The sequence below is a fragment of the Oncorhynchus masou genome, chromosome 11 (genome assembly GCF_036934945.1).
Source record: "Oncorhynchus masou masou isolate Uvic2021 chromosome 11, UVic_Omas_1.1, whole genome shotgun sequence".
NCBI lineage: Eukaryota > Metazoa > Chordata > Actinopteri > Salmoniformes > Salmonidae > Oncorhynchus > Oncorhynchus masou.
This window is the reverse complement of record NC_088222.1, coordinates 15,499,136-15,514,288: the sequence shown is the minus strand read 5'-3', so window position 1 is coordinate 15,514,288 and position 15,153 is coordinate 15,499,136. Positions and strand designations below refer to the sequence as shown.

General features: G+C 44.2%; 1 protein-coding gene across 2 annotated transcripts in view; it reads right to left on the bottom strand.

The window, feature by feature from the left end:
- The window catches only part of cntnap3 (contactin associated protein family member 3), a 217,379-nt gene that overhangs the window by 76,798 nt on the left and 125,428 nt on the right, over positions 1-15,153 (bottom strand). For both annotated transcript variants that reach the window (XM_064977502.1, XM_064977503.1), the window contains exons 11-15: positions 14,467-14,573; positions 11,249-11,368; positions 10,472-10,669; positions 8,808-8,964; positions 4,115-4,242 (exon numbers count right to left, since the gene is read on the bottom strand). In XM_064977502.1, the coding sequence (XP_064833574.1) occupies positions 4,115-4,242; positions 8,808-8,964; positions 10,472-10,669; positions 11,249-11,368; positions 14,467-14,573 (710 nt within the window). The remainder of the gene's footprint in view (positions 1-4,114; positions 4,243-8,807; positions 8,965-10,471; positions 10,670-11,248; positions 11,369-14,466; positions 14,574-15,153) is intronic.

Below are 15,153 nucleotides of genomic sequence, written 5' to 3'. Positions count from 1 at the left end.
ATTAGGTTATGTGCATAATCAGAGTGATTAACATGATGATTGATGGAGAGGAAGAGAATGTTGCATTAGCATCAAACAGGTATGGGAAAAGAAATGACTGTGCTGAAGACTCAGAGTGTAACGCTTGTCTTCTTCCGATGAGGAGTAAGAGATATCGGACCAATTTGCAGCGTGTGTCACGCCCTGGTCGAAATATATTATGTTTATTCTTCATTTATTCGGTCAGGCCAGGGTGTGACATGGGTTATTGTGGTGTGTTTTTGTCTTGGGGTTTTGTGGGATGTCTAGCGTTAGTCTATGGCTGCCTGAGGCGGTTCTCAATCAGAGTCAGGTGATTATCGTTGTCTCTGATTGGGAACCATATTTAGGCAGCCATATTCTTTGTGTGTTTCGTGGGTGATTGTCCTTAGTGTCCTTGTTCCTGTATCTGTGTTAGTTTACACTAGTATAGGCTGTTTCGGTTTTCGTTACGTTCTTTGTTTTGTAGTGTTTGTATTTTAGATTCGTGTTACGTTTTGTTCATTAAACATGGATCGCAATCTACACTCTGCATTTTGGTCTGACTCTCTTTCACCGCATGAAGACCGTTACAGAATCACCCACCACAAACGGACCAAGCAGCGTGTCAACAGGCAGGAACCACAGGAGAAACAGCAAAGGCAGCAACAGCGGTGCAATGAGGATCGGACATGGGATGATATATTGGATGGCAAGGGTTGTTACACATGGGAGGAGATCCTGGCGGGAAGGGATCGCCTTCCATGGGAACAGGTGGAGGCAGCGAGGAGAGCAGAGGCAGCAGGAGAGAAGAGCCGGCGATATGAGGGAACACGGTTGGCAAGGAAGCCCGAGAGTCAGCCCCAAAAATTTCTTGGGGGGGGGGGGCTGACAGGGAGTATGGCTACGCCAGGTAGGAGACCTGCGCAAACTTCCTGTGCTTACCGGGGGGCTAAAGAGACCAGGCAGGAACCGTGTTATGCTGTGGAGCGCACGGTGTCTCCAGTGCGGGTGCATAGCCCGGTGCGGTATATACCAGCTCCTCGTATTGGCCGGGCTAGAGTGGGCATCGAGCCAGGTAAAGTTGGGCAGGCTCGGTGCTCAAGAGCTCCAGTGCGCCTGCACAGTCCGGTCTATCCTGTGCCAACTCCACACACCAGCCCTCCGGTGGCAGCTCCCCGCACCAGGCTTCCTGTGCGTGTCCTCGGCCCAGTACCACCAGTGCCAGCATCACGCATCAGACCTACTGTGCGCCTCGCCTGTTCAGCACTATCGGAGCCTTTCTCCTCTCCAGCGCTGACGGAGTCTCCTGCCTGTTCAGCGCTGTCGGAGCCTTTCTCCTCTCCTGCGCTGCTGGAGTCTCCCGCCTGTTCAGCGCAGCCAGAGCCTCCCTCCTCTCCTGCGCTGCTGGAGTCTCCTGCCTGTTCAGCGCAGCCAGAGCTGCCAGCCTGCATGGAGCAGCCATAGCTGCCAGCCTGCATGGAGCAGCCAGAGCTGCCAGCCTGCATGGAGCAGCCAGACCTGTCAGTCTGCATGAAGCAGCCAGAGCTGCCAGTCTGTATGGAGCAGCCAGAGCGGCCAGTCTGCATGAAGCAGCCAGAGCTGCCAGTCTGCAAGGAGCCGCCAGTCTGCCCAGCACCGCCAGTGCCGCCAAGTCTACCCAGCGCCGCCAGTCTGCCCAGAGCCGCCAGTCTGCTAGGGGCCGCCAGTCTGCCCAGTGCCGCCAGTCTGCCCAGCGCCGCCAGTGCCGCCAGTCTGCCCAATGCCGCCAGTCTGCCCAGCGCCGCCAGTCTTCCCATTGCCGCCAGTCTGCCCAGTGCTGCCAGTCTGCCCAGAACCGCCAGTCAGCCAGGATCTGCCGGAACCACCAGTCAGCCAGGATCTGCAGGAACCGCCAGTCAGCCAGGATCTGCCGGAACCGCCAGTCAGCCAGGATCTGCTGGAACCGCCAGTCAGCCAGGATCTGCCGGATCCGCCAATCAGCCAGGCTCTTCCAGATCTGCCAGTCAGCCAGACTCTTCCAGATCTGCTAGTCAGCCAGACTCTTCCAGATCTGCTAGTCAACCAGACTCTTCCAGATCTGCCAGTCAACCAGACTCTTCCAGATCTGCTAGTCAACCAGACCCTTCCAGATCTGCCAGTCAACCAGACTCTTCCAGATCCGCCAGTCAACCAGACTCTTCCAGATCCGCCAGTCAGCCAGGATCTGCCGGAACCGCCAGTCAGCCAGGCTCTTCCAGATCTGCCAGTCAGCCAGACTCTTCCAGATCTGCTAGTCAACCAGACTCTTCCAGATCTGCCAGTCAACCAGACTCTTCCCGATCCGCCAGTCAACCAGACTCTTCCAGATCCGCCAGCCAGCCAGGATCTGCCGGAGCCAACTACCTGCCTGAGCTTCCTCTCAGTCCCGAGCTTCCCCTCAGTGCTGAGCTGCCCCTGAGTGCTGAGCTGCCCCTGTCCCGAGCTACCCCTCTGTCCCGAGCAGCCCCTCTGTCACGAGCTGCCCCTCAGTCCCGAGCTGCCCCTCAATCCCGAGCTGCCCCTCAGTCCCGAGCTGCCCCTCAGTCTCGAGCTGCCCCTCAGTCCCGAGCTGCCCATCTGTCCCGAGCTGCCCCTCAGTCCCGAGCTGACCCTCAGTCCAGTTGGGTTCTGGGTGAGGACTACTAGGCCATGGTCGGCGGCGAAGGTGGACAATCCTAGGACGCGAGGAGGGGGGACTAAGACATTTATAGAGTGGGTTCCACGTCCCGCGCCGGAGCCGGAGCCGCCACCATGGACAGACGCCCACCCGGACCCTCCCTATTGTTTTGATGTGCGTCCGGGAGTCCGCACCTTAGGGGGGGGGGGATCTGTCACGCCCTGGTCGAAATATATTATGTTTATTCTTCATTTATTCGGTCAGGCCAGGGTGTGACATGGGTTATTGTGGTGTGTTTTTGTCTTGGGGTTTTGTGGGATGTCTAGCGTTAGTCTATAGCTGCCTGAGGCGGTTCTCAATCAGAGTCAGGTGATTATCGTTGTCTTTAATTGGGAACCATATTTAGGCAGCCGTATTCTTTGTGTGTTTCGTGGGTGATTGTCCTTAGTGTCCTTGTTCCTGTATCTGTGTTAGTTTACATTAGTATAGGCTGTTTCGGTTTTCGTTACGTTCTTTGTTTTGTAGTGTTTGTATTTTAGATTCGTGTTACGTTTTGTTCATTAAACATGGATCGCAATCTACACGCTGCATTTTGGTCCGACTCTCTTTCACCGCATGAAGACCATTACAGCGTGGTAAGTGTCCATTTTAATACTGTATGTAAAACTGAACACTGCAAAATACAAAATAACAAAGTGAAAGAATAAACGAAAATCGAAACAAACTAAACAGTCCCGTGTGGCACAAACACTAACACGGAAAAGAATCACCCACAACTCAAAAGTGAAACCAGGCTACCTAAGTATGGTTCTCAATCAGGGACAATGATATACAGCTGCCTCTGATTGAGAACCATACCAGGCCAAACACAGAAATCCCAAATCATAGAAAAAGGAACATAAACAACACACCCAACTCACGTCCTGACCATACTAAACAAAGACAACCAAAGAACTAAAGTCAGAAAGTGACCCAGAGTAAGAGTAGCTTGTAAAGTCTACAGTGCTCAGGTCATTTATCTGCATTTGTTTGAATCACAGCCTGTGTGCATTGTAAATACTCCATGTCCATATAGAAATAATGGAGTGATAGATTGACTGATATATCAAAGCGAGCACACAGTACTCAGTAAAACCTAGTCAGTTTATTGAAGGAGGGTCAGTAATGGATTAAATAATGGACTGATTTAGTAGAACGATTAATTGACTTGATCCTTACTTTCTAACCCAGAGTAAGGCACTGTGTGCCAAAACTTTGTTGGTACCCAATAAATAATTAGGAATATAAAGGGTTCCAAAGAGTTCTTCGGCTGTACACATTGATTTCAGGTACAACCGTTTTGGGTTCCATATAGAAGCCTCTGTGGAAATGGTGAATAAGCTGAATAACCCGTTTAGGTTCTAGATACAGTAGCACTTTTTTCTAAGAATGTAGATTGAGTGTGAGACTATCTTTACAATGTCATAATTTGATACTTACTGTCGCCATGACACTTGAGTGGTCCGACTTTATAGGCTGCCTCTGATCCAGGTCTCTGTATATCCCCAACAACCACCCATCTGACCGGCAGATTCTCCTTATGGGTGAGCAGACCAGAGTCAGTCGCCCTGGGTTACATAAAACAGAGGAAGGATGCATTAAAACAACAGAAGAACAAAGGACCAGATCAAAATCAGTGTATATTGGCCTATGTTGCTTTCTTCAATTGATCCTAATTAACAGCCATCCTGAGTATTTGATTTTTGGTTAGTTTATGAAGCACAGTAAAGGTAGGTTGTCTTTGTGTCTGGATTCACAGTGTGACAGTAATAGCAGGCAGCTGGTCTGGTTCCTCTCGATAATCTCTCTAATATGTATAGCTATCGATGAGAGACATGGTATAGGGTGGAGGTGTATAGCTTCAGTTCTCCAGAGCTAACAGGATACACCATTTGTTGCATTTCAATGGCAAGTTGATTACTTGGGCTACCAGGTGTGTGGAATCTATAGCCAATCAATATGAGAGCGAGTGAAAGCGAGAAGCAGGATGGGAGCCTTCGAGAACTGGAGTTGTGCACTGCTGGTGTTGTAAGAAATACACGTACAGAGATGTAGGATGATTGTTATTTTTATACAATAGAGTTGTAAGTACAGTATACTTCTGCTGCATCTTTGGAGATGTAGGCATTTGACTCATACTCCTAGAATATAACCATTCCTTCTGGCCAGCTACTTCCTGTTCTGATTATTGCTTAATCAAATACCACTAGGGCACAAACAATCACAACAGGAAATAGAAAAGAAAATTGTGCCAATTTTAACAACCTCCATCCAGATGATGTTTACTCTAGCTGATGTTTATGTTCTTGTAGTCTTATTACTGTTGTGGGGGCTATAAAAATGTCATGAAAACAAATACAAATGCCGGTGAGAGAACAAGTCCCTTTCTGAATATGATAAAAAATTGAAAGGTGAATCAGTCAGTAGAGAATCACACTGAGTGTTGAGTACAGCAGATGGTATACTATAGCATGTTGGGGCAGAGATCCAGACATTACCTAGGGAAGGGTGGACAAAAAGGAGCTGAAGAATAGTGGGGATTGGTGTTCAGAAGATGAGGAAGAAAGAAGTAATATATATAGAGAGATTTTTAACCTTTATTTAAACAGGCAAGTCAGTTGAGAACAAATTCTTAATTTCAATGACAGCCTAGGAACAGTGGGTTAAGTGCCTGTTCAGGGGCAGAATGACAGATTTGTACCTTGTCAGCTCAGGAGTTTGAACTTGTAACCTTCCGGTTACTAGTCCAACACTCTAACTACTAGGCTACCCTGCCGCTCTTTATAAAGAAAGAGGGAAACAGACAGAGAAAGTGAGAGAAAGAAGAGAGCAGATACAGTGGGGAGAACAAATATTTGATACATGGTCAATTTTGCAGGTTTTCCTACCTACAAAGCGTGTAGAAGTCTATAATTTTATCATAGGTATACTTCAACTGTGAGAGACGGAATCTAAAACAAAAATCCAGAAACTCACATTGTATGATTTTTCAGTAATTTATTTGCATTTTATTGCATGACATAAGTATTTGATCACCTACCAACCAGTACGAATTCTGGCTCTCACAGACCGGTTAGTTTTTCTTTAAGAAGCCCTCCTGTTCTCCACTCATTACCTGTATTAACTGCACCTGTTTGAACTCGTTACCTGTATAAAAGACACCTGTCCACACACGCAATCAAACATACTCCAACTTCTCCACAATGGCCAAGACCAGAGAGCTGTGTAAGGACATCAGGGATAAAATTGTAGACCTGCACAAGGCTGGGATGGGCTACAGGACAATAGGCAAGCAGCTTGGTGAGAAGGCAACAACTGTTGGCGCAATTATCAGAAAATGGAAGAAGTTCAAGTTGAAGGTCAATCACCCTCGGTCTAGGGCTCCATGCAAGATCACACCTTGTGGGGCATCAATGATCATGAGGAAGGTGAAGTATCAGCCCAGAACTACACGGCAGGACCTGGTCAATGACCTTAAGAGAGCTGGGACCACAGTCTCAAAGAAAACCATTAGTAACACACTACGCCGTCATGGATTAAAATCCTGCAGAGCACACAAGGTCCCCCTGCTCAAGCCAGCGCATGTCCAGGCCCGTCTGAAGTTTGCCAATTACCATCTGGATGATCCAGAGGAGGAATGGGAGAAGGTCGTGTGGTCTGATGAGACAAAAATAGTGCTTTTTGGTCTAAACTCCACTCACGGGGTGTTTGGAGGAAGAAGAGGATGAGTACAACCCCAAGAACACCATCGCAACCGTGAAGCATGGAGGAGGAAACATCATTCTTCGGGGATGCTTTTCTGCAAAGGGGAGTGGACGACTGCACCGTATTGAGGGGAGGATGGATGGGGCCATATATCGCGAGATCTTGGCCAACAACCTCCTTCCCTCCGTAAGAGCATTGAAGATGGGTCGTGGCTGGGTCTTCCAGCATCACAACGAACCGAAACACACGGCCAGGTCAACTAAGGAGTGGCTCCGTAAGAAGCATCTCAAGTTCCTGGAGTGGCCTAGCCAGTCTCCAGACATGAACCCAATAGAAAATCTATGGAGGGAGCTGAAAGTCCGTATTGCCCAGCGACAGTCCCGAAACCTGAAGGATCAGGAAAATGTCTGTATGGAGGAGGGGGCCAAAGGCCCTGCTGCAGTGTGTGCAAACCTGGTCAGGAACTACAGGAAACGTATGATCTCTGTAATTGCAAACAAAGGTTTCTGTACCAAATATTAAGTTCTGCTTTTCTGATGTATCAAATACTTATGTCATGCAATAAAATGCAAATTAATTACTTCAAAATCATACAATGTGATTTCTGGATTTTTGTTTTAGATTCCGTCTCTCACAGTTGAAGTGTACCTATGATAAATATTACAGACCTCTACATGCTTTGTCAGTAGGAAAATCTGCAAAATCGGCAGTGTATCAAATACTTGTTCTCCCCACGGTATATATATATAGAGAGAAAGAGGGGAGCAGATAGATTGAGGGAAATACAGTGCCTTGCGAAAGTATTCGGCCCCCTTGAACTTTGCGACCTTTTGCCACATTTCAGGCTTCAAACATAAAGATATAAAACTGTATGTTTTGTGAAGAATCAACAACAAGTGGGACACAATCAAGAAGTGGAACGACATTTATTGGATATTTCAAACTTTTTTAACAAATCAAAAACTGAAAAATTGGGTGTGCAAAATTATTCAGCCCCCTTAAGTTAATACTTTGTAGTGCCACCTTTTGCTGCGATTACAGCTGTAAGTTGCTTGGGGTATGTCTCTATCAGTTTTGCACATCGAGAGACTGAATTTTTTTCCCATTCCTCCTTGCAAAACAGCTCAAGCTCAATGAGGTTGGATGGAGAGCATTTGTGAACAGTAGTTTTCAGTTCTTTCCACAGATTCTCGATTGGATTCAGGTCTGGACTTTGACTTGGCCATTCTAACACCTGGATATGTTTATTTTTGAACCATTCCATTGTAGATTTTGCTTTATGTTTTGGATCATTGTCTTGTTGGAAGACAAATCTCCGTCCCAGTCTCAGGTCTTTTGCAGACTCCATCAGGTTTTCTTCCAGAATGGTCCTGTATTTGGCTCCATCCATCTTCCCATCAATTTGAACCATCTTCCCTGTCCCTGCTGAAGAAAAGCAGGCCCAAACCATGATGCTGCCACCACCATTTTTGACAGTGGGGATGGTGTGTTCATTGTGATGAGCTGTGTTGCTTTTACGCCAAACATAACGTTTTGCATTGTTGCCAAAAAGTTCAATTTTGGTTTCATCTGACCAGAGCACCTTCTTCCACATGTTTGGTGTGTCTCCCAGGTGGCTTGTGGCAAACTTTAAACGACACTTTTTATGGATATCTTTAAGAAATGGCTTTCTTCTTGCCACTTCCATAAATGCCAGATTTATGCAATATATGACTGATTGTTGTCCTATGGACAGAGTCTCCCACCTCAGCTGTAGATCTCTGCAGTTCATCCAGAGTGATCATGGGCCTCTTGGCTGCATCTCTGATCAGTCTTCTCCTTGTATGAGCTGAAAGTTTAGAGGGACGGCCAGGTCTTGGTAGATTTGCAGTGGTCTGATACTCCTTCCATTTCAATATTATCGCTTGCACAGTGCTCCTTGGGATGTTTAAAGCTTGGGAAATATTTTTGTATCCAAATCTGGCTTTGAACTTCTTCACAACAGTATCTCGGACCTGCCTGGTGTGTTCCTTGTTCTTCATGATGTTCTCTGCGCTTTTAACGTACCTCTGAGACTATCACAGTGCAGGTGCATTTATACGGAGACTTGATTACACACAGGTGGATTGTATTTATCATCATTAGTAATTTAGGTCAACATTGGACCATTCAGAGATCCTCACTGAACTTCTGGAGAGAGTTTGCTGCACTGAAAGTAAAGGGGCTGAATAATTTTGCACGCCCAATTTTTCAGTTTTTGATTTGTTAAAAAAGTTTGAAATATCCAATAAATGTCGTTCCACTTCATGATTGTGTCCCACTTGTTGTTGATTCTTCACAAAAAAATACAGTTTTATATCTTTATGTTTGAAGCCTGAAATGTGGCAAAAGGTCGCAAAGTTCAAAGTTTCGCAAGGCACTGTATATAGAGAATGTGATGGTATTGTACCATTCTTTGCGGTCAGCGTCACAGTTGCAGTAGTGGTCTGAGTCGATGCAGTTCCCCTGAAGACCGCAGCCACACTGCTGGCTCCCTGGTACCGCCCCACCCCAGTATGTCTGGGGCTCATCTGTACGACCCACCCACCAGGTGAACGGAGATCCATCTGAGATAAAGACACACACACACACACACACACACTTTGAAGGTGTCGGATTCTGGAGTAAACTTTGAACATTGTTATACTCAGAGAATAGGAACATTAGTTACACAAGAGACATGAGGGGTGCCATAATGAGGGGCTGAGTGCATGGAAAACAATTGCATGTGACAGTACTGATAAGTGGAGAAACCGTTGAAGGCTCATATCACTTAGTTCCCTGCTTAGCAAGAATGATGCAATGTTTGGAGATAAGGAGGAGACTCCACCCAAAGTGGGGTATGAATACCAACACGGGGGAAGCTATTTATTTGTCTGAATACAGTTGTGTCGACCCTTTGGGAAGAATAAAACTTGGTCAAGCTTATCTAGTGTCCGTGAGTTATTTACTCTGAAAAATGTTAACCTAACAAAGGGGTGTGTTCAAAAATACTACAGACTCCCAAACTCCTGTTCATTTATTTACTATGTAGGGCATGAGATGTTTGGGTAAAAGTGTAAAAACAGATCAGACAAGATGTGTTTTACCTAAAGATCAATTTGGTGCTATTTGCAATGAGGACACTAATGACATATAACAGAGACACGTTCCACAAAAAGACTGTAGCAAGAGGAGAGAGAGTGCTTAATTGAGAATGGTTTCAGTCACCACTTTCCCCCAAAAAACAGGCCAGACTCCAGAGTGCTGCCTTGAAAGAGAAAAGAAAGTCATTCTCATTGATTCCTTCTTCCATCACTCGTCTGATCACGTTGTAGCGGTATTTATTAGAGAGGGGTAAAGAAAGTGCTCTTAAAGTGGCAGTGCACGGTGAAGGCTCCGTGCAGATTTTGCCACAACGTTCCCCCACCTGAAGCAGGCTGTCTGGTTTTAAACAGAAACATATCCCTCATTATTCTTCATTTGACATTTTCCAGCATTATTTATTTAGCTTGACATTGTTTTCCTCTTCCCTCAGTCAGCCTCTACAGTAACGAGACAGCTAATGGACAGCAATTACACTGTGAAGCTGTGAGTTGCCTTGTTTCATGTTCATTTGCAGGTTTAAAAGAGTCATTACAAATTAATATCATATGGCAAACACCAACGACACACCAATCAACGAAAAAACAAATCACCTAAATGCTAACTCACTCAGTGCATGTACCATAACACATCCAGAAATGATGAATATTCTAGTATAACAATATGACGGGTAGGCCTACATAGAACAACCCCAGCCCTAAAACCTAAATTAATTTGCAACAATGAGCACAATAATCAATTTGTGACATCTGCTTAAGCTCTGCGGGTGGAGAGCAGCACTCCCTCTCACAGGGTGTCTCCCAAATGGTACCCTATTCCCTAAATAATTCACTACTTTTGCCGGCTTTGGTCAAAAGTAGTACACTATATAGGGAATAGAGTGCCATTTGGGATGTGTACACTGACACACAGTTGACTGAGTGAGCAGGTTTTTAATCATCCTGACCTTTATGGCTGGCTGGGATCAATACTGTTAATAAAATGATTCACCTGGTGTGTTTAAGAGGAGTGACTTTCTGCAGTGGTAGAGGACTTCCTGCTCGCAGTGCTCTGCCTGGGTAATTATGGCCCAGAGCTGTTCCGCGTCGGCAGAATAGTTCAAATAGGCTAAATGCTGATTTATCCCAGATGAGGCCTTTAATTTGGTTAGCTCCGTGTTATTGTGTTGGATCACCAGCCATGTTTTATCTGGAGGAGAAGAGAGAGAGAACAGAGGGAAATCCTAGGATCATTCTAAATAATTATGAAAATGTTAATGATAGCAGACACAGTGTGAAAATGGGGATGGGGTGGGTGGGAAGACGAGATGTTTCCGATAGCAGCTGGTGCCAGCCCTGAAGGATGGACATCCTGTCAGAAGATCTGGGATCCCAGCCACAGCTCACAGCTCAGTTACTTACCGAGAGCCATCAACAGCCCCCTAAACGAGGTGTCTATCTGTTTCCGTCAGTGAGAGAAATAACTAAACTGCCACTGGCGGGCAATAAGGAAGTACCATATGCCAGATTGTTGGTGGCACTTTAACTGAACCCTACTTCTCTGTCATAACAGATTTGCATTAGGCAATAGTAAAAACTAAGTGGAGATTATTTGTCACACTGCCACCAGTGGTTATGTATGCAGGGAAACCCTAACTATCCATGCAGTGGTATAATGTAATAGGGAAACCATAGCTTGTCATCCAGTGGTTTAATTAGCGTGTGTGTGCGTGTGTGTGCGCGTGTGTGTGTGCGTGTGTGTGTGCGTGCGTGTGTGTGTGTGGTTTACCTGTCATGTTGCAGTAGATCAGCTGTGACTTTATCGGACCACTTCCGTCCACATCTATGTAATACAGGCCTGATGTGTTACCCTGGTGTTTATACGCTTCACATGACTTCTCATAGACAGCTGAGTAGGAGAAAATATACACAAGCACTTAGGTTACCTACTGCCAGTGTGAAGTACTTATGTAAAAATGCTTTAAAGTACACCTTAAGTCGTTTTGGGGGGTAGCTGTACTTTACTTTACTATTGATATTGTTTTACAACTTTTACTTTTATTTCACTTACATTCCTAAAAAAATAATCTAATTTTACTCAATTTTCCCTCACACCCAAAAGTACTTGTTATATTTTCAATGATAAGCAGGACAGGAAAATGATCTAATTCACATACTTATCAAGAGAACATCCCTAGTCATCCCTACTGCCTCTGATCTGGTGGTCTCACTAAACACAAATGCTTCATTTGTAAAAATGTCTGAGTGTTGGAGTGTGGCCCTGGCTATCCTTAGAATAAAATTTAAAAAATAACATGGTGCCGTGTAGTTTGCTTATTGATATAAAGAACATTAAATGATTTATACATTTACTTTTGATACTTAAGTATATTTTAGCAATTACATTTACTTTTTCTACTTGTAAGTATATTTAAAACCAAATAGTTTTACTCAAGTAGTATTTTACTGGGTGACTTTACTTTTACTCAAGAATAACATTCGCTGCTTTTCCCCCCCTGCTGAAATTAGTACTGACTGAAATAATGAACTGAAACAAATACAGCCACCAACAGACACATGTGCAAGAATTCCAATTAAATGTACATTACACAGCAACAACTTTTAGAGCAAACACTGCCATGTTTCCACTAGATGTGAAAGTAAGTATGATAAGTTAAGAACTTGAGACCTGGCATGTGGTCTATATGTAAATTTCCAAATCAAGTCTTTAACACCACTTCCTGAAAGAACACAATTGTTTATAATTTATGCTGTTTATGAAGATTTTGACATCTAGGATTGCTTTGGAGGAAAATATTTAAATGTTTCAGCTGAGGAGCATACTTAATGCCTTTGGGTGGCAAGGGCTGTCCATTGATACTTTATAATGTATTCACATTTCTAAATGAATAACTAACTCACAGAATATACGTATACCAAACACAAAATGCATCTTTTGTAAATAATGTCTGAATATTGGAGTGTGCCCCTGGCTATCTGCAAAAATTTTAAAAAACAAGGCAAATGTGCTGTCTGCTTTGCTAAATAATAGGAATTTTAAATGAATCATACTTTTACTATTGATACTTAAGTGTATTTAAAACCCAAAACTTTTTGACTTTACTCGAGTAGTAATTCACTGCCTGACTTTCACTTTTACTTGAGTAACTTTCTATTTATGTATCTATACTTTTACTCAAGTGTGACAATTGGGTACTTCTTTCACCACTGGGTGTTCTTAATGTTTTGTATACTCAGTGTACATAACATATACATACAGTACTAAAAGCAAATCAAATTAACGTTCATATTCTAATCTATGACACCAAGGCACATTGGGTGTGCAAACAGAACACACACATACACAAAGCAAACAACACAAACATTTATATTCCAAGACACTAAGCCATGTTGGGGTGTGCCAGACAAGAAGGCTCCACTGACGCAGAGCAGCGAAAGGCGTTCTTTGTTTTGGCCACTCAACTCTCTCCACTCTGATTTACAGTAGCTTTGTGTGCCAACAGCCTGTTCTGTTGATGTAATGTGTGTGTTTGAGCCAGCAGTCTGTTCTGTTGTTGCGGAGGTTGTTACATTATTGATGTGCTAACCATCATTATTTGAAAGGAGACGCACAGAAAACCATTGCATTCTAGATTAAAGGGTGCTAGCTGGTGTCCCTAAGGAATGCAGGCCCCATCACTGCAGATGTTGCTGTTTCTTTGACTCTGTCCATAATGGCTAACTATTCCCTGTATAGTACACTACTTTTGACCAGAGCCTTTGGAGCCCTGGTCAAAAGAAGTGCACTTTATAGGGAATAGGAATGCTATTTCAGATGCACCCCATGTGTATACCAGTCTATATTATTCTGAATAGCCATTGGTTAATGGCTAGTGGGCATGTCTGACTGATAAATAATTAATACAAGGCCATATCAATAACAACATTAACAGGAGGTTGAATTCAGTGTATTCCCTTTCACTGTTACCCTGAGTAGGATTCCTCAGTTAATTCTTTGTTCCTGTCAAGAACAGACACACCTGCAGCTAATCAAGGGCTTGTTAATGTGTATAAGTGCTGGGCAGGAACAGAAATGTGCACCTCTGTGGGTTCCCCTGAACATGACTATGAAACCCTGCTGTAACTAGAACACATTGACCTGGCATAATACAAACCCTCATAAAATAAAGAATAGGTACAATGATGAATGCTCCTGGTTTTTTTGTGCACCATTTTGACCCAAAAGTCATTGTCTGGCAATTTGTACCAAGTACCATGCAAGTCATTGGATGTGCGTACACAACGTATGAAACAATACAAACCCTCCCCTCTTGTCAGAAAATAATAACTAACAACCTCTAATAGTTTAGTCACACAGTATATCTCCATTCTCGTAAATATCTTATTTCCTCCTCACCTGAAACACTTCCTGTGATGAATCTAAGTTTAATTCCAATTTAATTATATAGACAAAGAAAATCACCAGTCCTTTTCCAGTCTCCACCAGCACTTCAATTTCAACGCAACTCAAGTGTGAATGTGTTAAATGGTGAGGCGATTATGTTTGACTGACAAGTCGCTTAATTTAACGTGCAAATCTTCCACACAATTTATGATGACACTGAGCGGACTTAGAGAGACAGAGCGAGAGAAGCTCTCACATCATTAAAGGCTTTGTCCTAATCCTTATCAATGGTGAGGCTTTGTCAAACGGGTCGGGCACTGCAGCAGGCTATTGCTGCATCAGAGATAAGACGCTTGACCTTGAATCCAACTTGCTGTGCCTCTGTGCATGTTTAAGGAACAAACACAATATCTTCTCGACAGTATGTCTGTTTAGTCTGTTTAGTTCTGCGCTAGCTTTACAGTTATGATATACGCCTTCTGCTTCGAGCGCTTACTAATCGCATGCAAGCAAGCACACACACAGGTTTTGAAAGAATTCTTCAGTTATAAAAACAACACTGTGGTTTTAAGATTTTTAAGAAACAAACAAGGTCTCCTTACAGCTGTGACATGTTGCTCCACTGTAGCCCGTGTTCGAACAGTTGCAATGGAAGGTACTCCAAGACTGGGTGCATCTCCCCCCGTGTTCACAATGGCTTGGAGAGCATCTGAAAAGAGAAGAGAGATTTATCCCCCACAGGTTTCTGAAGGGCAGAAATCTTTCTGTTCCTTTTTATACCTCTGAAATATACATTTAGCTCAATTTTAAATGACTTCACCAATCAGTGAGGATAGAGCATTCACTCCATCTGAACTCCTGAGTGGCGCAGCGGTCAAGGCACTGCATCTCAGTGCAAGAGGTGTCCTTACAGGCCCTGGTTCAAATCCAGGCTGTATCACATCTGGCCTTGAATTGGAGTCCCATAGTGCGGTGCACAATTGGCCCAGTGGAATCCAGGTTTGGCTGGGGTAGGCCGTCATTGTAAGTAAGATTTTGTTTTTAACTGACTTGCCAAGTTAAATAAAGGTTACATTTAAATAGAGCAGCTTGCTGTGGAGCGGGTAAGCAATTTAATCTGTACAGGAAAGTCATTTAGAGCAACTTGTATTTTGCCGTAATAGCATGGTTTAATCATACTGAAAGACAAACCCACACACACTGTGCTGCCAGTCACAGTGTAGGGTGTGAGATGTAACTGAAAATATGATGGTGAGGAGAGAGTGAAAGAGGATGGAGGAAGCTTGCCT